Below are 22,997 nucleotides of genomic sequence, written 5' to 3'. Positions count from 1 at the left end.
AGCAGAATATTTTCCACTTTTGCGACTGTATTTCAGCATGTGTTGATGAATCACTATAAAATATTGATTATACCAGCTGTTCGTGAAAAGATGATTGTATCCTGCACCACTGGTGGCACTCATCAGAAACACATGCAAAGGCGTGTCAATTGTTGACCTGAAGAAATGTGGGAAATTGATACAAAAATATGAGCAAATAGAGTCAGTCTCAAGGTTCATGCTTTGAGATATAACATTTCTGATATGGGAAGAAAACATCATGGCATATCTCCATGGCATGGCATGGCTGCCATTTATGATCACACTATTAATTTCAGTGACTGTTGTATTCCATTTGATTGATGGAATCACATAGAACTTGGGACATGATGGATATATGTCATATTAAAGTAATCATTCAAAGTGTGAATTTTGTTATGTAATTGTTCTCCACAATTAAATGAAGGTACTTTACACATAGTAAACATTAAGTGGAACAGCAGATTTGGAATATTTCAAGTTCATTGTTTTTTCACTAATTGTTTTTAGATAGATATTTGATGGAGGCTGTAAATTTCGCAATACAAAATATGATGATTAGAGATGTTATATCTTGGTATGATCTGTCTGTCCTCTAAAAGTTGATTTTATTGAATTTAAAACTTTTTTTAATATATAAAACATTTTGACAGCCATCTGAATTGTCCAGTATTGTCACTGGCATAATTGCAATTAGTTTAAGAATATATTAAGAGAATGAAAAAGCCACAAGCCTGCCACTGCCGTCACTTGCTTGACCAGTACCTGCAATGAACAGTCACGAACATTAACCGTTACACGAAAGATTATACTGTCGATTTAACAGTACCGTAAATAGTCACATTTTTTAGCGAGTGATTCATTTGATTGCTCGCAAGTTACCTCCCTTACAAATGAGTTTGTGGCGAAATGAAAGCGACATGTTATCATGTCGGTTTGAACGTGCTTTGAACAGGTACGATGTTTTGACAGATAAAGACAGTTAATTAATTATGAACGATTCACTTTGTAGACCACATGTTATAGAGTGTTAGAGAACACACCGTGAACACTATGTTTCAAATTAAATTCGTTTGTAGATAGACCTTCAATTTTCGTGCACACAGTGCTTTGTGTTTGTAATTCTGGTTAAGATATTGTGAATACATTTTAGATGATATATACATGACTTAGCGACATTGTCACACATCCACTGCGTTTCACCTTTGAAAACCATGGCTCCATTTTGCAATATGTGTTCTGGTCCACGGCAGTAACAACAACACATGACTTGTCAACAGTATACATCATGCATGGTGTTTACATCATTCTTCATATCCGCAACTGTTCTAACAAGTTAGTGCATTACGTATCCCCTAAAACAACGTATTTTATCACCAACCATATCAAAACCAGGCTATTGTTCTATCAATTCATGTTGGTAGATATCATGTAGGTCTGGGACGAGCTCAAATGTCTACACGGATACAGGTGATTGTTAGATTGGGAATTGTTTAACTCAAGCCCGGGCAAAAAATATTTAGATACACATATATAATGATCAGGCTATACATACACTGAAGTTGATTGAATCATCATCTAATTCAAACAAATAAAAGTCGTCAGAAAGAAATGTGAACAATAGTGACTTGTTCTGTAACCATGGAGTTATAGTGAATTTTTGTCATTAAACAATATATCACATGACTAACCACAGGGTCTGGGTAGCCCTGTGTGTACTTGGGTCCTAACAGTTATCACCCGAACAGAGTATCCACTCACCACTTACTGAATGATCCTCTTGTCCTCAGTCTGGATATACTTGGGGGCTAAAAGCACAAAGCCCTACCCCAGAATTATCCCTGAACACTCCTTGTAAAAAATAGTTCATTGGCACTACCAGGGTCATGCAGAGGTCATTAGCTAACCTCACAAAAGTAAATCTATGTGAAACTATCAACCAAATATTTACAGTATTTCAGGACTCCATAAAACCTAGCCATGGCAGGTGATGATATGGAGATTGAGACATTAAAGGCAAAGGTCCTGGAACTGGAAGCTGAGCTCTCAGCAGTAAAGCAGGAACTAGAAGATGCCCACAAAGAAATAGAGAAAGGGGCAAAGGCTTTGGAAAAGAAAAAACGACAGCTCGAGACAGCCAATACATACAATGATGATCTTCGTGAACAGATGACAGCCTTGAGTCGGGAGATTCAGGACTTCCGAGACAAACGGCGAACTAGGAAGGAGATAGGGCTCCAAGCAGTTGCAGAGGAGATTCTTACTGGTATTGACATGACTGACTGCCTTATGAAAGTTGTGGGTGGGTGTGGTGTGAAATGGGTTTTAGGGAAAGTAGTGAGTAAGTTGGGTAGAACACATCTTCCCCAGGCAAGGGAGTTCACTGACTTTAAAAGTCCAGTTTCCACCTTGCTGAATAGGCTGGAATTCCTGGGCTTGATCATAGTGACACCAATGGCTGTTACAAGTTATGTCCCCTCTAAGCCTTTTGCTATGGACCAATCAGATTCCACCTCTCATATCACTTGCATTTGTTTCAAACAAAATGGCTGCGCCTAGTCAAGACGATCTAATTGAGAATCAAGATCTATATTGTGATAAAACGGGTCTTACATGACGCAGTGCATCAAATCACTTGAGCACCTTGATTAAAAACATGAAAAGACTTGGAAAATATCTGTTGACGAGGTGGCCGTAAGCATGCTTTGCAAATCCTGCAATCGACCGAAATCTGCATGACAGTTTACTAACCGGATTTCGATTTCGTTGCACTAGTTCTGCAAGGGTAGAAACTGGACTTTTATAGTGAGTCAAAGCCCCTCGGTAGATGGGTAGAACACCAATTTGAACAGTATTGTTGTATATCACAGCATCAGGATAAATATAACAGAAAATAAAATAAACAACTGATTTGTTCAATCAGCACTAGTTTATCAGCTGTTCAATGTAGTAGAAGGATATCTACCAGTACCACTGTTTTCTTGTTCTGTAAGTTATCTGATGTACTTGTGTCATGTGCGTTCATTGTCTTGTGTGTATATTTTCCACAGAGCTAGGAGATAAGCCACTGCCAAGTTGGGAAAATGGAGGAACTACCACACTGGTAATTTGACTAATTTTGATCACATTGAGCATGTTTGGTTTTGTCAACAGTATGGCAATGGTCCCTGTGGGGCTCTGGGTTAGATTTGTTCCCCAGCAACCTGTGCTGGTTGAAAGAGGTGACTTAATGGATTGGGTCGTCTAACTTGGTGACTACGTATTTGCGTGTCTTCGAACCCTGAAGGGCTGGATCGTTGCATGCTCACAATATCAATCTCTGAATTGTGTGGCCTGGACTTGACTGTCTACAGGCCGCCATCATAAAGCTGGAAGATTGCTGAGTGCAGCATTAAACAACAAACAAACAAACAAAAACCTTTGTCAACCTGTTTAAACATGATAAAGTCATAATTCTCTGAGTTTTAAAATACACTTCATGCTTGTCTGCTTGACATTTGTAGCTCCTCCGCGCTGCAATCCAGAGTGAGTGAATCTCATTGCCTGTGTAGTGAGTGAGTATGGTTTTACGCCGCTTTTAGCAATATCCCAGCAATATCACGGCAGGGAACACCAGAAATGGGCTTCATACATTGTACCCATGTCGGTAATCGAACCCGGGTCTTCGGCGTGACGAGCGAACGCTTTAACCACTAGGCTACCCGACCGCCCTCATTGCCTGTGTAAATATTTTAACTCCTGGAACACCTTGACTAGTGAACATGGTGAATCGTTGCATTCATAGTCAACTCATTATGTTACCTCAATGTGTGACCCGTGACAATCCGGGTTAGAATAGGTCTTCGGCAACACATGCTTGCCGTAAAAGGCGACTATGCTTGTTGTAAGAGGCAACTAACGGGATCGGGTGGTCAGGCTCCCGGATTCGGTTGCTGCATGTCATCACATCCCAATTGCGTGGATCGATGCTCATGATGTCAATCTCTGGATTGTCTGGTCCAGGCTCGATTATTTACAGACCGCCGCAACAAAGCTGGAATATTGCTGAGTGTGGTGTTAATCAACAAACAAGCAAACAAACAAACACATCTCAATGTGTACTGATCCAATGTGGCTGCCATGGTAGTATGTCAGTTCCAGTTTTGATGGGGCTGTCGGATAGCCTAGTGGTTAAGGTGTTTGCTCGTCACGCCGAAGACCCGGGTTCGATTCCCGAATTGGGTACAATGTGTGAAGCCCATTTCTGGTGTCCCCCTCTGTGATATTGCTGGAATATTGCGAAAAGCGGCGTAAAACCCTACTCACTCACTCCAGTTTTGATTGTATTCTAAATTCATGAAAGACATGGACATTTCTCTTACTTGTGTTTTTGATGGAGTTGTTCTGTGTTTGTTACAGGAGGGCACAGACAAGCCAGTCTCTATAGCAGAAGCCCTGAAACTGACGGCAGAGGCAACTCTGTCCCAGTCAGGGTTTGTGTTCGATGACGACAGTGGACTCTACTATGATTACAACTCTGGATACTACTACAACCATGTGAGTAGGCTTGCATTGGAAGAATCCAACAGTGGCATGCATAGCAGAGTTAGGATACGACTAAATTGATGATCGGATCTAACCTGTCTACAATGGTCTTAATGAGGCTGCATCTGTAAAGATCCGGGTTTAAGACCTACGTCTTCATCAACTCATGCTTGCTGTGAAAGGCAGCTACTAACGGGATCGGGGAGTCAGACTCTGTGACTGGGTCAGTGCATTGTATCCCAAATGCGTGGATCGATGCTCATGATGTCAATCACTGGATTGTCTGGTCCAGACTCGATTATTTACAGATTGCCATCATATAACTGGAGTGCGGTGTTAAAGAACAAACAAACTTAAAGAGACTAACACAGTCTGTGACTTTAGCCACTTGTCCAAATCTTAGTCTAGTAAAATGTATTCAGATCTAGGAAGATCAGTTTAGGCTAATCTATCTACCAAGATTAAAATCTGCTGAAATATTACCAAAATACTATCGCAATTGTTAATTACAGTCCGTTTGATTCCATTTGAGACCGCTGAATTGCTCACTTACTCAAAATCTAATAATTGCAACAAAACCAAAATGTGCACAGCGACATGAATTGGACAGACCAAATCTGATGGTTTGTCTCATAATGTTGGACACCCGAATAAAAAAATTGTTTAACAAACGATCATCATATTGTTGACATTTTTCGCCATCCCATACCAGGGAGGACCAGTCGCTCATAGAACAGACAGGTGGGCGAGTTTCATGTGCGAAAGTGACGTAAGGCTTGCTGAGCAAACCATAGATGCGTGATTGCTATATCTGAAACAATGAGAACATCACTCGACGCGAAGTCAATTATTTGCAACGTCTACAATTTTTTTTAAAAGAATGTGAAAGAGGTAGACCACAATATGCTTTGAAAAAGTATCGTTTACGAACTGCACGTGCAGTTGGGATAACAGAAGGGAAGTTAAAAACTATGTTCAAAAAGTGTACTAGCTAAGACAGCTGCCTAGGTGCTAATACTTATAAACTGGAAACAAGCCATTCCAGCGGTGAGAATATTACTTGCAAAAAATTGCAAAATGCACTTTTCAAGAATGATGTATTTTATAAGTGATAAACCCCATCATTGAGTTTTGATCACATGGTTACAATCTGGGTAAGGCTCGGCAGTCAGGTGACTGAGAGCAGTTATATTTAGCAGTGCGTTCATCGCGAACTAGTATAGGTCAGTTGTGTATTATTATTATTATTATAATTATAATTATTATAATAATAATAATAATAATAATAATAATAATAATAATAATAATAATAATAATAATAATAATTATTATTATTATTATTATTATTATTATTATTATTATTATTAATACTATATCTGCACTAAGAAAAATTCTACTGACTTAGAGATGGACTTGTGTTGTAACAAGAACCATGCCTGTGTTGTAATTGCGATGGTAACTGTAAATCTGGATAAGAATTTGAGCAGAGAAGTTTCATGTCCTGGTTATTTTTGCAAAGTGAGACCCACTTTCAACAAAGAGAGGAAGGACGCATCCTTCCTTAGTCACTTGCACCCATTGTGTTGATCATCACAGGAGCAAGGCCTGTATAACACTTGTGTTCCTTATCACAGGAGCAAGGCCTGTATGGCACTTGTGTTGATCATCACAGGAGCGAGGCCTGTATAATACTTGTGTTGATCATCACAGGAGCAAGGCCTGTATAACACTTGTGTTCCTTATCACAGGAGCAAGGCCTGTATGGCACTTGTGTTGATCATCACAGGAGCGAGGCCTGTATAATACTTGTGTTGATCATCACAGGAGCAAGGCCTGTATGGCACTTGTGTTGATCATCACAGGAGCGAGGCCTGTATAATACTTGTGTTGATCATCACAGGAGCAAGGCCTGTATAACACTTGTGTTGATCATCACAGGAGCAAGGCCTGTATAATACTTGTGTTGATCATCACAGGAGCAAGGCCTGTATAACACTTGTGTTGATCATCACAGGAGCAAGGCCTGTATAATACTTGTGTTGATTATCATAGGAACAAGGCCTGTATAACACTTGTGTTGATCATCACAGGAGCAGGGCCTGTATAACACTTGTGTTGATCATCACAGGAGCAAGGCCTGTATAACACTTGTGTTGATCATCACAGGAACAAGGCCTGTATAACACTTGTGTTGATCATCACAGGAGCAAGGCTTGTAAAACACTTGTGTTGATCATCACAGGAACAAGGCCTGTATAATACTTGTGTTGATTATCACAGGAGCAAGGCCTGTATAATACTTGTGTTGATCATCACAGGAACAAGGCCTGTATAATACTTGTGTTGATTATCACAGGAGCAAGGCCTGTATAACACTTGTGATGCTTATCACAGGAGCAGGGCCTGTACTACGACCCAGCGACTGGAACCTACTTCTACTACGAGGAGGCGAGTGGAGAGTACAAGTTCCACTCCCAGGTGGAGCCACTCCAATACACGTGTCCCCCTAGCCAATCACAGCCCAGGAATCCCACAGCAGAGCCCTCTGGTAGCAAAGAGAAGGTGAAGAAGAAGAAGAGTAAGGATAAAAGGAAGAGAGAGAGGGAGGAGACAGTAAGTTCAATCTGGGAGAACTAGTCTTGGTTTTCTGTAAAGGTCAAATGTATCTGTTGATTCTATTTGTAGCCTCACCTGTAACAGTTTGGCCAAGAAATTCATTTTTTTAATAAATGTATTTGATAGGAGAAATTATATGTGTAACATATTCATAATGTTTCAAGAACCCCAAGGGGTTTTTGGGGGGCAGATTAGATTACTAGTAAATCTGTTCGGTATAAGAGCTTACCAAATAGAGGATAGCAGAGTATGACACCATACGACACCCCCTTAAGAAAACCATAGTTGATGATAATTAGCGTGTTTGACGATATTCTTAGTCAACTTCTGGAACCATCTCTGTCAGATCCGTGGAGACCCTGTTCTTGTCCTGCTGCTATTTGTGCTGTTACCTCTGTCTTTGTATTTCTCCAGATTCCCACCAACCAGTCCGACGTGGACGAAGTGACCTCTGCCCTGCACAAACTGGAAATAGAAAACAGTCGACAACAGGCAATAGGTAAAACCTAAACCTCACAAACTCTTTTTTCTCTTTCAGGAGCAAAGCAGGAAGAAAAGGAAAAAAGAAAAAGATGACAAAGAAAAATCCAAGTCGAGGAGAAGGAAATCAGAAAAAAAGAAAACAAAGAGAAAGAAACATAGATCGCATCACAGAAGGGGAGGCAACTGTCGTGGGTCAGAGAAGGATGATATGCAATCTGTTGAGGAGCCAGGGTCTGACTCTGGTAGAACCAGTAGACATCATGGGGACAAGGAGAGGGGTAGGAGGGAGAGGATGGCTGATAAAGATCGGAAAAGAAGTAGACATTCAAAAGGAAGGAAGAAAACAGTAATGGAAGACTCAGGAAAATTAAGTGATGCACAAAAGAATCAACCCGAGTCTGATGTTGAGATGGGTGAAATTGTTGAGTCTTCTCAGGAGCCACCTGATATGAAGTCTGTGGAGTCTTCGCCAGAAGGAGTGGTGCATCTGAGTGATGGTGAAGTGTTGTCGGACAGTTTTGCCTCTGGGAGGTGTGACCTGGAGCCGGGGGAGCTGACGTCAGATACAGAGTCCTCCTCCACCCTCTCCTCCATCAGTGAGAGTAGTGTGGAGGAGGAGGAGGAGGAGGAGGAGGAGGAGATCATAGAGGAGGAGCAGGAGGGTGGGCAGCATTGGTTGTCATGGTGAAACTAAAGTTAACTGCAGAACCTTTCTGTTGAAAAGTTCTCAAAGTTTATTGATATATATAAATTTATATATGTGAGCTTAACACGTTTCTTGTTGAAGCGTCTTTTTATCATTCAAGTAACAATTATGCCATCAACATATTTTTGTGTATTTTGATTTGATTGAGTATCTTATTCAAGATGACAGCCACTTTTGTAAGGGTGCATCATACATAGCATTGCCTTGAGAATGGGGCTTGTGCAGTACACCCTGTCATGACACACACAATTGAAACGACCGCCTGTGGTCTAGTGGTAGAGCGTCTGCCTGCGTCATACCAAAAGACGTTAAAAGATGGTAGTTGTTGTTGCCCTGTCTGGCGCTTGGCTTTAAGGGCCTAAAACTAGGACTGGTCGGCTCAGACTCAGTATACTGTGTCCGAGTGGGGTATTCATGTTAAGCTGCGGCATGGTATCTCAGTGAGCTGGCACTATAAATCGGCTTCAGTCCACCAGTACAAGCAGAGAGAGTCACCTGACCTTATCGCAACTGAAACAGACAGATTGTGTCTCACCGTTCCCTGATGATTGGTGTACCTGGCCCGGACTTGACACATCTACAGCCTGTGGGGACATTGCTTGGAAATAGCTGACATGGCATTAAATAACACCCAGTAACTCAATTGTCATTTAGTTGTGTAAAAGGCGACTAACGGGATCAGGTGGTCAGGTTCCCTGACTTGGTTGATGCATGTCATGGTATCCCAATTGCGTGGATCGATGCTCATGATGCCAATCACTGGATTGTCTGGTCCAGATTGGATTATTTACAGACTGATGTCTTATAGCTGGAGTGCAGCATTAATCAACACACAATCAATCAATTATTTAGTTGTGCTCCAATACCTCAGGTACAGCCCTGCTTGATGCCTCATTGTCATGTTCCTGTGTTCCATGTCAGAGGTCTCCACCAACTGGCCGCCCTGTATCCGCGTGATGGTCACAGAGTCGGACTGTCTGCCTGAAGCTACGCTGTTTATTGTCACCTGTGATGGCGCCAGCATTGGCCGGGAGAAGGACATGAACAACCTCATCAGAATACCTGACATCAATGTCAGCAAGGTAGGTGTCTGATCTCATATCTTGTCTCAAGGTAGGTTTCTGATCTCACATATCTTGTATCAAGGAAGGTGTCTGATCTCACATATCTCGTCTCAAGATAGGTGTGTTATCACAAATATCTTGTATCAAGGTAGGTGTCTGATCTCACATATCTTGTCTCAAGGTAGGTGTCTGATCTCACATATCTCGTCTCAAGGTAGGTGTCTGATCTCACATATCTTGTATCAAGGTTGGTGTCTCATCTCACATATCTTGTATCAAGGTAGGTGTGTTATCACATATATCTTGTCAAGGTAGGTGTGTTATCACATATATCTTGTCTCAAGGTAGGTGTCTGATCTCACATATCTTGTATAAAGGTAGATGTCTTATCACATATACCTTATCTCAAAGATAAAACCGAAATAAATACACATAATTACATATTTTCTCAGCACACCAACCCATTTATATCGAATGACAATACATATTCTTGAAGATTTGAATCACGGTGTACTTGTTTACCAGTAATACTGTGCCGTCTTATGTGGGAAACCTCAAACCTTTTTCTGTTAAGGACACTGCGCAAGTCCTAAATTCTTTGGCCTTAAATTTAGTTTTGTCAGGTCTGTAACTATCATGATTCAACTACCTTCATAGCTTGGCTTGATCTCTGATCTCAAGTATCCTGTGCTTGTTGCGGATGACTTTTACTGGAGACGCCATGTCAAAAACAGCTTCCATTATCATATGTTTTGCTTATCCTGCATTACTCCTTAATGCATTTACTGCTTACCTTACGACAAAGAAGACAGCGCCTTGCTTCCATTAACGCTACTGTGTCCTGGGGCGGTCGGGTAGCCTAGTGGTTAAAGCGTTCGCTCGTCATGCCGAAGACCCGGGTTCGATTCCCGACATGGATACAATGTGTGAAGCCCATTTGTGGTGTCCCCCGCCGTGATATTGCTGGAATATTGCTAAAAGTGGCGTAAAACCTCACTCACTGACTCACTCACTACTGTGTCCTTACAATTTCTCACAAGTTCCTGTCCAGCTGACTATCGTCTGTGTCAACACCCCTGTCACTCAGCACTGTTATTGCCAGTTGTCCTGACTTACACACTTGCCACTGACACTCTAGACAACAGCTGAATGAGATCTTTATTTACAGGTGCATGCTGGGATAACGTATGACTACAACCTGCAGAGTTATGTCATCACCGATTCTGGGAGTCAGAACGGAACATTCCTCAATGATGCTCGAATATCACAGGTCAGATTGCTACAAGTTGTGACATTTTGACGCATGTTAAGCTTATCATTATGCTTATGTTGTGATAATTTGAATAAAACTGAAAAAAATCATTCTTACACTGTAACCATGGTAACATCGTTATCCATGGAAACAAAATAAGAGATGTGTACTGGGATTTCCGAACGATGAATATTGTATTCAGACTGTAGGAGTGGATGGTGACCTGTCTAAGTGATAATGTTATATCATGGTATTCTCCCCTGAAGGTGAAGGCTGAGGGTACAGTGGTATCACATGGTGATATACTTCAAGTGGGCAATACGACACTGTCCCTGCACATCCACCCTGGCAGTGACACATGTGATGAGTGTGAGCCAGGACAGGTCCTGGGCAGGCTGCAGGCCGAGGAGAAGGCTAATCGAGGTCAGTGTAGCCATTGTTGTGTTGAGGTCAGTGTCTGGCCATTCATGTGCCAAGGTCAGTGTCTGGCCATTATTGTGTCAGTCATTGTTATATCGAGGTTAATGTCTGGCCATTGTTGTGTCGAGGTCAGTGTGTGGCTATTTTTGTGTCTGGGTCAGTGCTTGACCATTGTTGTATTGAGGTCAGTGCCTGGCCGTTGTTGTATGAAGGTCATTGTCTGTCTATTTCTGGATTGAGGTCAGTGTCTGGCCGTTGTTGTGTCGAGGTCAGTGTCTGGCCTTTGTTGTGTCAAGGTCAGTTTCTGGCTATTGGTGTATCGAGGCAAGTGCCTGATCGTTGTGTTGAGGTCAGTTTTTGGCTATTGGTGTATCAAGGTGAATGCCCGGCCATTGGTGTGTCAAGGTCAGTGTCTGGCCATTCATGTGCCAAGGTCAGTGTCTGGCCGTTATTCTGTCTAGTCCTTGGTGTGTCGAGGTCAGTGTCTGTCCGTTATTCTGTCTAGTCCTTGGTGTGTCGAGGTCAGTGTCTGTCCATTCATGTGCCAAGGTCAGTGTCTGGCCGTTATTCTGTCTAGTCCTTGGTGTGTCGAGGTCAGTGTCTGGCCATTCATGTGCCAAGGTCAGTGTCTGGCCGTTATTCTGTCTAGTCCTTGGTGTGTCGAGGTCAGTGTCTGGCCGTTATTCTGTCTAGTCTTTGGTGTGTCGAGGTCAGTGTCTGGCCATTCATGTGCCAAGGTCAGTGTCTGGCCGTTATTCTGTCTAGTCCTTGGTGTGTCGAGGTCAGTGTCTGTCCATTCATGTGCCAAGGTCAGTGTCTGGCCGTTATTCTGTCTAGTCCTTGGTGTGTCGAGGTCAGTGTCTGGCCGTTATTCTGTCTAGTCCTTGGTGTGTCGAGGTCAGTGTCTGGCCGTTGGCGTATTGAGCTCAGTGTCTGGCCTTTGTTGTTGAGGTCAGCTTTGTGTCAGTGTAATTGTCTTGTCTTTGGTGTGTCAAAGACAGTGTCGTGCCATTGTTGTGTCAGGGGTTAGTGTTTGGCCAGTGGTGTGTCGGGGTCAGTGTTTGGCCCTCGTTTTTTCAAGGTCAGTGTCTGGTCATTGTTGTGGGTGGTCAGTGTCTGGTCATTGTTGTGGGTGGTCAGTGTCTGGTCATTGTTGTGGGTGGTCAGTGTCTGGTCATTGTTGTGTGGTGGTCAGTGTCTGGCCATTTCTGTATTGACGTCATGGTCTGGCCTTTTAAATGTTGTGTTTCAAATGTGCACTTTGGAGTCTGGATGCTACTCTGAGTTGAGAAAGCTGTGCTACACCAGCATGTGCAGTCACTGTCATAGCCCCTGCATGGAGCAGTCTGATGGATAGGACAAGTAAAACTGTGTGCTTTGTAAGAGATTCTACATAGTGACAAATAGGTACAAAAGTGCACAGATATTTTGCTGAGACAGCAAGGATCATTCCCAGGGCAAAACAGGCATTCAAACACATCAGCTGATCTTGGCCTAGACATTTGCTGTATTTTAGACCACTTGGCTAACTGTGCCTCTTCTTTTTGAGGGACTTGCCTAGTTTTGAAAGCAAAGAACCACATTGATCAAAATAATGGTACAAATATATCCGTGTAAGATACCTGATAAAAGTTGGGAGGATGTCTGTATTGTTATTGTATGATATTGGAGATTATGTAGGTCAGCTGGCATTGTTGGGATGAGAGTCTTCAAGTAATGTGATGTGTGTGTTCCAGAGGTGAAGATTGTGAGTCGGGCAGACCGGTTGAAGGAGCACAGACAGCAGCTGAAGCAGATCAAGAGGAGATATGGTCTGGAGGTGAGCTGTCCACCACGAGGGGATTCCAGGGCCCCATGCTGGTAGTTGACATGGGTGTCCTTGCTGACCCGGGGTGACCCAGCTGACCCAGACTGACCGGGTGTGACCCGGGGTGACCCGGCTGACCCAGACGGACAGGTGTGACTTAGACTGATTCAGACTGACCTAGATTCACCTAGACTGACCAAGACTGACCCAGACTGATCCAGACTGACCTAGATTCACCTAGACTAACCAAGACTGATCCAGACTGACCTAGATTCACCTTGACTAACCAAGACTGATCCAGACAGACCTAGATTCACCTAGACTAATCAAGACTGACCTAGACTGACCTAGATTCACCTAGACTAACCAAGACTGATCCAGACTGATCTAGACTAACCAAGACTGATCCAGACTGATTTAGACTGACCTAGATTCACCTAGACTGACCCAGACTGACCAGCTGTGACTCACGCGTGGATATTCAACATTCACTCACTCAAGCTTTATCAAGTCAACTGAATATAAATAAAAGCAACAAACCATTTTCATATTCATAATAAATCTCTGCTTAAAGCAGAGGCCAGTGTACGATTTTGACTATGTCATTATATGAGTTTATGATGGATTATCAAATAGAGATGATACCAGGTGTTTGCAAAAAGGTGAGTGTATCCAGCCCCACAAACACATGCAAAGGCAAGTCAACTGTTCACTTGAAAAATTCTCAGGAAACGTCCGACCAAAGAAGACAGATTAATGATGACTATAGTATACAAATGTTCCTGGTTTATAGAACTGATCCAAGACTGTCTGTGTTTGGTATTCATTTGTCTACCAGTGTCAGTCTTTCGCTGTTGGTTTGAGCTACACCATCCATGACCTGTTTCAGAACTGTGCCTACATAGACAACACAACAGCCATCCACAACCCAGCCTATGAAGACAAGGCAGCATCCAGGCGGCGCACAGTCGGCAGTGATAACCCACATGCTCCAGACGAGGCCCCAGCCTCTGTCATGCAGTAAGACGCAGCTATTACTGTGTTTGCCTTTATAGTATTTTACGGCAGTTCTGTGCCTGAATCGAGAGGTTATTCAGAAGTTCTGAAGCCACAGGCTCATAGATATTTAAAGTCATGATGTTTGGCATATCAATGAATACATACATATAACTTACTAATCCTTACATGTGAAGCGACATTTTAAGTTTCATAAAGTGATATATATATATTATATAGCCAATTAAAACTGCGTTCAATCTTACTCCGCTTATTTAATTATAACTATATTGTGCCTTAGAGTTAGAACTTTACTGTGCTTTTTCTATATATATGTATATATTGAGACAATTGATTAATCATACGTTTACGATTTAACGACATACACTTAACAAAATTGCTTCAAGATGGATTACTGAAATGATGCGAGTTCATAATTCTGAATATTGTTGGCATACTAACAAGAAATGGTATTCATTTTCGACATAGCCCAATCCCAAATTTACATAATATTTTCATAAACGTTCTGGATCTCCACCTTTATATGTCTTCCTGTCTCCATTGTGATCTTATGACAACCACAGCAGAAACGAGTTAAAGATATCCTGTAAGGTTTACAGTCCGTGTACTTTAAGTAGAGTTAGGTGCATGTGCCAGTTGTGACATTCTGAAGTCCTGTTGTATGTAAGCTGGCAGCCTTGTCCGATTTGTCCACATGGCAACACATTACATATAAGTGATAACAGATGGCTTGAATTGATAGTTCCACTGATATCATTCGTCATGTTTTCAGACCAATCTCCACGGAGAACAAGGGCCGCAAGCTGCTGGCCAAGATGGGCTGGAAGGAAGGTCAAGGTCTGGGCAAGGACAACACAGGAATAGCAGAACCGGTCAGTGAAATAGGTTGTGATGTGAATATAAGAAAATTGACAAAGTGGTAGAGTGAATTATGGGCTGAGGCTGATAAAAACATCAAATATTTCTCTTCACGCAGTCATTCAATTTTGAAAGACATATGACCTTGACCTTGTTTCAGATCAATGTGATGCTGAGGACCAATCAGGCAGCTGGATTAGGATCTGGGGCGGCGGTTCAGAAGAGCCTGGATGATGTGCAGACTGCAGGGAAGAGTCGGAGATGGCTGCAGGCACAGCAGAGATACAACAAGCTGGATAATCAGCCTGTTGACCTCAGCAAACCCACCAACATGACCCTCTCCTTCAAGAAAGGCCCAACTGTCAACCTCCAGCCAAGGGTTGACCTTGGGGCAGGAGAATCCGATGAGGATGGAGACAAGGCGGGCTGAGTTGGTGGACACAGTATGTGCAGGACTCCAATCAAAGCTACCCAACAAACCAACCCATGCCATGACTACAGGCATTGTTCAGATGTCACTGAGATAAGCCGACAGGTAGAACAGACAGCGTCACTGTGTGTTTCTGCCCCTCCTACAGGGAACTTTGAGCCTGAAGGACTCTGTCCAAGGGAGGGTTTTGAAAACAGGAACTTGAGGGCACAAGGAGTGATGTAATGTCCTCTACACAAGCCAGGAGGTGATGTTGCGATAAGCAGTTTCTCAAGGCTGTTGCTTCTCAAGAGGGAAGATTCATTGTGACTCATTATCAAGAAAATTGGATGTGCACTTATTTATTTATGATCTTTTCTTGAGTTATGCCTTGTCACATTGGCAACTGGGTATTTCCAGGCTAGATCTATTGTGTTAGGAAACAACAAGACGTTTCCAGGATAGTGAACTTGGTGAGAGGAGATAATCCCTTGATAGTTACTGGTATTGCTGGATTAGTTGTCCAGGACATTGTTGTATTAAACTTGAGTGATACCGTATGTTCATCTGTCATTAAACCTCCATTAACTAATTAATTTCGGTTTTATCAAACTTTTTATGACGCCATGTTTACATTACAAAGCCATTATGATATTGGAGGTAAAGCATTAGGCCGTAATTAAACTAAACTTGCCTTATGAAATGTACAAATTTAAGAGAGCCGTGCGATAAACCGCAAAGTACAATGAAGAACAAAGCATGGTTTATTATCCCCCGCCCAACGAAGTTGGCGGGGATATAGAAACGGGCTCCGTCCGTCCGTCACGTTTTGTTTCCGGAGCATAACTCATAAACCGTTCAATATTTTTTCATCGAACTTGGCAGGTCTGTCAGGTACATGCTGAACTGGTGCCTTTTGCTATTCCACCTCGGTTGAAAAAGGTTAGGGTTTGTTTAGATTCAACTATGTCATAAATTCTGCAACTGGGGCGGGGGATATAGCCACGTTAGTGGCAAACTCTTGTTTAAAAAATAAACGACGAGTGGGAGTTGTTTATCATACAGTAAAACACTGCAGGGTTTTATTGTATGATAAACAAAGACCACAATTCGTTTATTTCTTATATGAGATATCAACATTTTGTACAGACTCTTTAAGGATGATGATAAAATGTACAAGCTTCAAAATATTTACTTGTATTTTAATCATGATGACTCCCCGAATAGAATCTGACCTTAGCAACCATTTAATGCACACTTCCTGCATATTTTCACAATCCTCACGTCGATTACATGTAGCTTTTCTCCCAATACCGATTGTCAAATATCTCCTGCTTTTGGATGTAATCATTTGGCCATCATGTTTATCTGCATTGCCCAGCTACATCTATGGGGAACAACTCGCTAGACTCCCCTCTAAAAAATAATGTCCTCCAATGTATGACGTCATCAAGTGGGGAGCTCATGTTCAAATCTCCAGAAATGACGTGATGATACAGCAATGTTTCATCGTGAAATAAACCACGCTTCATTCTTTATTGTTCTTTGTCTTGACGTCAGTTCTGGAGATTCGAACATACGCTCGCAACTTGACACCGTAAATTGGAAGACGTTATTTTTGAGAGGGAAGTGTCTTGTGAGTTGATCCCCATAGATGTAGCAATGCAGATGAACGCATTGGCCGAACGTTCCCATCCAAAAGTGGGAGAGATAAGACATTCGGTATTGGAAGAAAAGGTACTGATAATCTACTTGAGAATTGTGAGAATATGCAGAAAATACCTAACTTACCCCCCTGTTCATAAAATGGAGAGAGCAGAAGGTCCGGGGTTCGATCCCCGGCCGCGTCCTACCAAAAAACGTTAAAAGATTGTACTTGTTGTTACCATGTCTTGGATGCGACGTTAAACCCCATTTCACCTCACCTCATAAAATGGACTCGTCCGACATTGCTAAGGTCAGATTGTATTCAGGGAGTTTAATCAAATTTAGGGTAAAATATTTTTAGAACCTGTAGATTTTATTGACATCCTTAAGGAGGCTGTACATGATGTTGATATCTCACAGTTTATTCTCCCTGAAATGTTTTATTGTAAGATAAACAACACCCACTCATCGTTTATTTCTTAAATAAAAAAAACTGAAGAACATGTGTCTGAATAAAAATCTTTACATTGAAACTGTCAAAACAAAAATAACAACACAAAGTGAACATCATAAGTGATGCATATGGCAATTATGACTTTCGAATATTTAGAGTCGAGGAATGCTATCTTCATTATCAAGCTAACACATTGCAGAGGATAGCTAACAAACGGCAGTTTGCCGACAAGGAATTGTTGGGAAATTACATGGAAATACCCTAATTTAACAACACCTTCATGAAAATCTTGTACTAAAAAAATCTTTAGTTAATGATAGATTAATGACCGCTTTGTACCCGTTTTACTGTTGCCATTAACTTATGAAACATGAAGGGTTTTATGAACCCGTCGTGTTTAATGTGCCCAGTGGTTAATGAGGGTTTGATACAAGTGTGTCCAGATGACATGAACAGTGCAGGTGGTACATTCACTCACACTTTGTAAAGTAGGAGGATGAAATTTGTTTTATTGTTTGAGAAGATCTTAATCAACTCGAGCTCAAGTGAGGACAACCTTGTGACAATCAGTTGTTTTGCATATTGTCGTGTTTTTGGCCCATGGTCAGATTATGTATTATTAAAAAACACAATTCTGAATTTTCATTGTAAGTGTTTGTTTAGATAGGTTGCCTCTTGGAGATGTACAGACATGTTTCCTCTAAAGTAGCCGAAATGTTGTGTTAAAAGTATTGGAACATATTGACATCATCAGTGTTGATGAAAAGGTCACTTCACTGAAAACAAGTAGAGTAAGTGTTAACAAACCAAGGATTCTAATCAGGCGTCTGATTTTGGGATTCGCAACCTTGTACCCTGTGTCAACTGAGGGACGCATCTCTCCATCACGCATTGCAGCGCCTGTACCATTGGCCAAGGATGCTTTGGCAAGATGGCCTGGGAGGAGGGAAATCGAACATTGCCTTAAATACAATTCCTGTCTTTTTGTGAGGCCAGATCTTGATAAAAGCTGTGTTAAACATTCAATCAAGAGACGTTGTTAGTGCCGTTACATTGCATGACTTGCTAAAAGCCGTCTTATTATTTTCTGGTCTTGGCTCATCACCAGCCGCCCGGAAGCCGGATTTGTTCCAGTGGGTAGATCAGACTTACCTGAAGATGTGTGTGACGTTACTGGCATATATATGACAATTGACAATAACACTGCAGTTCAGCCTTGACACATTCAATTGTCTTTTTGAAATGGCCGCCATGACAGGGGTCTGAAATAGGTGTTAAGTTATTTAACCATGGCTCCTTTGTCTTTGACCGTGGTCTAACTAACTGAATTGTTAGTTAAACATCACTTGGCAATGACGGAACTTTCCCCCTTATAGGCCCATCAACATGGGCAAGCAATATTTAGGTCATTGATGAATGTGCTCGAGTTGGTCCAAAATGAATAGTACACTTGCCCCGGGACATGCATTTCATAACCCAAATCGGCGAGGCGCACGTGCGAAAGGCTCGGGGAACACATTTCACGTGCTTCACGCAGGGCCGACTCACACAGTGTTCTCACAGTTGAGCATAGAGCTCCTGAATATATTTCAAAATACCTTTCTCAAAAGTTTCTAATAGTTGAAATGGTTAATTAAACAACTCGGCGCTGCGCGCCTCGTGAATTAATTAACCATTTCAACGATTAGACACTGGGTCCTCGTGGTCTAACCTATATATAGTTCGCGGGCTGGTCCAAAAGTTCTGAGCCTAACTTTCAACTATGGGCCAAGACAAAGTGAACTAGTCAATGTTGTACATTGTTTGAGTAGTTCATTGCAACATGAAAATGAACAAGTACCGAGCAGTCATCAAGGGTTTGACTTTAGAGAAAAGTAATCCCAAGAAATTCATGACCGCATGTCACAAGTGTATGGGGACAAGTGCCCCAGCTATTCACTGTTTTACGTTGGGCAGCTATATTTAAACGTGGGAGAACGAGCCTTGATGATGACCCTAGGCCTGGACATCCCTCAATTTCCATCAATGAAGATTAAATCAAGAAGATAGAAACGCTTATACTGTCCGATAGACGTATTACTATTGCTGAACTTGAGGAAGACACAGGTATGAGATACCCGTGAAGATCAAGGGTAGGACAGGTCTTCAGGAACCCATGCTTGCCGTAAAAGGCGTCTATGCTTGTTGTAAGAGGCGACTAACTGGATCCGGCTCGCTGACTTGGTTGAGGCATGTCATCGTATCCCGATTGCGTGGAAAGATGCTCATGACGTCAATCTCTGGATTGTCTTATCCAGACTAGATAACTTAAAGGCCGCCGTCATATAGATGGAATATTGGGTGCGGTGTTAAACAACAAACAAACAGATACAGGTCTAAGCCATGGATCCATTGAAAATATTATTCATGAACATTTAGAGATGATTAAAATATCTGTTCGTTGGGTGCCAAAGATTCTAAATTCTTATCTTTAGGAAAAAGGAACTGACATTGCCATTGAAAATTTAGAGCTAAACATGGAGGATTTCGTCAAATTCAAAAAGAGATTAATAACTGGTGATGAAACTAGAGTCTACCACTATGATCCCCAGTGAAAACGTCAATTCAAGGAATGGCACCATTCCACTTCTCCGTCACCAAAGAAATTCAAGTTTTCAAGATCAGAGAAGAAAGTTATGGCCACTGTATTCTGGGATGCAAAAGGTGTGATCCTTGTTGATCACTTAGAAAGTCAAAAAGACCATTACTGGTGCCTGATTTGCTTCATCGCCTGAGAGATTCTATTAAAAAAGCGGCGAGGAATGCTGACTGCTGGAGTTCTACTGTTTCATGACAATGCCTCTTCTCACACCTCTCTAGCTGCTATGCGACAATGTTGGTTCGAAGAGCTTCCTCACCCTCCATACTCGCCAGACCTGGCACCTAGTGATTTCCTCCTGTTTCCTAAACTGAAAGAACACTTTCGTGGAAGCGCTATGACGACAACGATGACCTTAAAGCTGCCGTATAAATGGGTATTTCAGGGTGGCTTCAGAAAACCTCTTCCTGACTGAAATTGAAAAGCTTCGCTATCAATATGAGAAGTGTATTGAAAAGTAGGGAGATTATGTTGAAAAATAATATTAAAAACACTTTCACAATTGTTGGTTTTGTTTGTTAGGCTTATATGGAAGTTTTTGAAAGATGAAGTTTAAACAGGACGGGTTAGGAAAATAAGCAAGGTATTAAATGCTTCTATAAAATACACGATAAGAACGTGTGAATATGTGTGTATTATTAATAGATTTACTTATGAAAATACTAGTATATATGTAGGAACTCACATTAAAATGTGTTTGAACGACTGGATTGTCGCATTTAATGAAATATTACTGCTTTGAAGTTTCCCATGACATTCAGTACAAGTGTCTAATCGCTGTATAATATATACCGTTTCGTAACTTCAATTAGGAGATAATAAAACCTTCCGTGTTTTCAATTATAAAGTTTCGAAACCAAAGTCGTCAGTTTTTAACCCTTCGTAAAGTGTGAGCCTCTGTACCTCTGGTACTCTGGCTTTATTATATATTTTACAGACAACTATACTCCGCAAAGTGTGCCGAGGATCACCCCTTTTAAATCTAGTACGTCAAATTATGTGCATCTGATGAAATAGCGAAAGACAATATTGCGAGAAGACTTGTTTAACGAACAAAAAACCGTTGTCATATGCCACCCAATGCCAATAAACAACATGTGGCCACTAATCAGTCAGATCACCCGTCAAAATGAGAGTAAAAAATTAGGTGTGTCGGAGTCGGAGTGCGAGAATGTAGGATTAACGGGACTAAATAGCACTGAATCAATCGGTTCCAATCATTTGTGTCGGATAAAGCCGAGTGTCGGATTAACGAGACTTGACTTACCAAACTTTAATGAAAAAATCACAAAAACAAATTCATTGTCAAAAACAACTCTCAGTAGCACGTATGTGGTGCGATGACAGCCTGGCATTGTCGCATCATGATCCCAATAAGTATGTGGATGGTTTGGTTGCCAAGGGAAGATTGTTCCACTCTTCAGTTAGAACATTGCCGAGTTCATGCGGAGTTGCCAGAAGGACAGCGCGTCATGAGAGAGTGATCTGTAGCTCGTTCAACATGTGTTCGATATGGTTGAGGGCTGGTGACTGGGCTGGCCACTCCATACGGAAAATGGTAGGTTTCAACGGCCCTAGCACGATAAGGTCGTGCGTTATCGTTCATTAGGATGAAGACTGGCCCGACTGCACCAGTATATGGTCTCACATGCAGAATGTCATAACTGTATCACACACCTGTCACCGTTCCCCACTGTAGGACATAGAGATCGGTGTCTTCTAGTTGAACTTGAAACTGTAACTGTAATCAGTTTTCAGTTTATGCAGTTACCCGCTATTGTTCCTTTTACGTCAAGAGGAATCTGTTTTGGCAGATAATCGACACTGGTTAGTTTCTGGCGTTTACGTTTTAGATTTCCGATAATTCAATCCTATTATTCGTGATGGAGTGGGACATCAGCCCATAAACAGTAATACGGCCCACCCTACAATCCGCAGTACGAAGATCGATTGATAAGTTAGCCTCTTATAAGAAGAACATGTGGACACATGCTGTCACAGAGGTATATCAGCAAAAACTTGAGTCAATTGAGCATATTATTTCGTTGTGACAAGTCAGTAATATAAGCAGGAGTCTGTGACCTTTGGAAAATGGACAAACTTGAGGAACGTTCAGTGATCAAGTCCTTAAACATTTCTTGCAATTACAGACTTTGGTAGAGCGAGTTATTTGTTGACTGGAGCAGTTTCAGCTCCATGAATGTTTATGAAGAAGTCAGAGCTTTTAAATATTTTTCACAACCTTGGTATGACTGTGAATACAAATATTATATCACGCTCTGTGTACTTCAAAATTGTGAAATGTAAACACATGAATTGGATGAAATTTTTAGTGATGTTTAGAATTCTCTATCACGCAAGAACAAACATTGATGGAAAAAATAAGGCAGTAGGTTCAGACGATCTTTCCAGATTTGTTTTAATGTGCCAATGAAATAATGGTGTCTTATTTCGAAGTTTTGCTTAATGCCCGGTATCGACTTCACATTTTCCAAACTCTTGTACTGGTGTGTTTGTTCCCTTGCATAAGAAGGACAGTATTTCAAAGCAAAATAATTATAGAGGGATCTCCCTCCCAGAATGTTCAGTAAAGTTTATATATACTTCAGTTTTGAATAACGATTGGTTTTTTGGCCCGATGCATACAATAAAATAGTCGAGGCACCACCTGGTTTCGGAAAGGGCATGATACTTGGCTGATGTTTTAGTGTTACAGTTCGTAATACAAAGATATCTTAGTAAAGAGTAAACATTTATTCAATTTCACATCAATTTCAAGAAGGAATTTAATTGTGGAAATAGAGCCGATTATAGTATGACATTGGACCCCGAACTGGCCTAATATACTGAACATCAGCGTTGTCCTTGTGTACACGTTCATCCAGTTTTGGTCCAATTACTTTTACTTTTGTTTGCAGATGAGTGAGTGAGTGAGTATGGTTTTACGCCGCTTTTAGCAATATTCCAGCAATATCATGGCGGGGGACACCAGAAATGGGCTTCACACATTGTACCAATGTCGGGAATCGAACCCGGGTCTTCGTCGTGACGAGCGAATGCTTTAACCACTAGGCTACCCGACAG

At 41.6% G+C, this 22,997-nt stretch overlaps 1 protein-coding gene across 2 annotated transcripts; it reads left to right on the top strand.

Moving 5' to 3' along the window:
• The first annotated feature begins 902 nt into the window (after positions 1–902).
• On the top strand, positions 903–15,770 carry LOC124113379 (angiogenic factor with G patch and FHA domains 1-like). Of its 2 annotated transcripts, none has more exons than XM_046473681.2 (13): positions 903–973; positions 1,972–2,284; positions 3,069–3,121; positions 4,417–4,554; positions 6,937–7,155; positions 7,697–8,303; positions 9,269–9,429; positions 10,580–10,681; positions 10,930–11,086; positions 12,820–12,902; positions 13,780–13,910; positions 14,680–14,779; positions 14,926–15,770. In XM_046473681.2, exons 2-13 carry the CDS (start codon positions 1,999–2,001, stop codon positions 15,193–15,195), a joined length of 2,307 nt encoding a protein of 768 aa, XP_046329637.1. In that variant the 5' UTR covers positions 903–973; positions 1,972–1,998; the 3' UTR covers positions 15,196–15,770. The 2 variants fall into 2 exon arrangements, with proteins under 2 accessions (XP_046329637.1, XP_046329638.1); XM_046473682.2 differs by lacking the exon at positions 7,697–8,303 and adding an exon at positions 7,573–7,657.
• Positions 15,771–22,997: the final 7,227 nt, after the last annotated feature.

The sequence above is a fragment of the Haliotis rufescens genome, unplaced genomic scaffold (assembly GCF_023055435.1).
Source record: "Haliotis rufescens isolate VD_foot unplaced genomic scaffold, xgHalRufe1.0.p SCAF_1, whole genome shotgun sequence".
NCBI lineage: Eukaryota > Metazoa > Mollusca > Gastropoda > Lepetellida > Haliotidae > Haliotis > Haliotis rufescens.
Note: the sequence above shows the minus strand (reverse complement) of the source record. Positions and strands in the feature narration are given on the sequence as shown.

Excerpts from the sequence above, each read along its gene's own strand:
- LOC124113379 (XM_046473681.2), top strand. The coding sequence starts at position 1,999 with ATGGCAGGTGATGATATGGAGATTGAGACATTAAAGGCAAAGGTCCTG. Across the intron at positions 13,911-14,679 it reads GCCCCAGCCTCTGTCATGCA|ACCAATCTCCACGGAGAACA; the intron begins GTAAGACGCAGC and ends TCATGTTTTCAG. Across the intron at positions 14,780-14,925 it reads ACACAGGAATAGCAGAACCG|ATCAATGTGATGCTGAGGAC; the intron begins GTCAGTGAAATA and ends ACCTTGTTTCAG.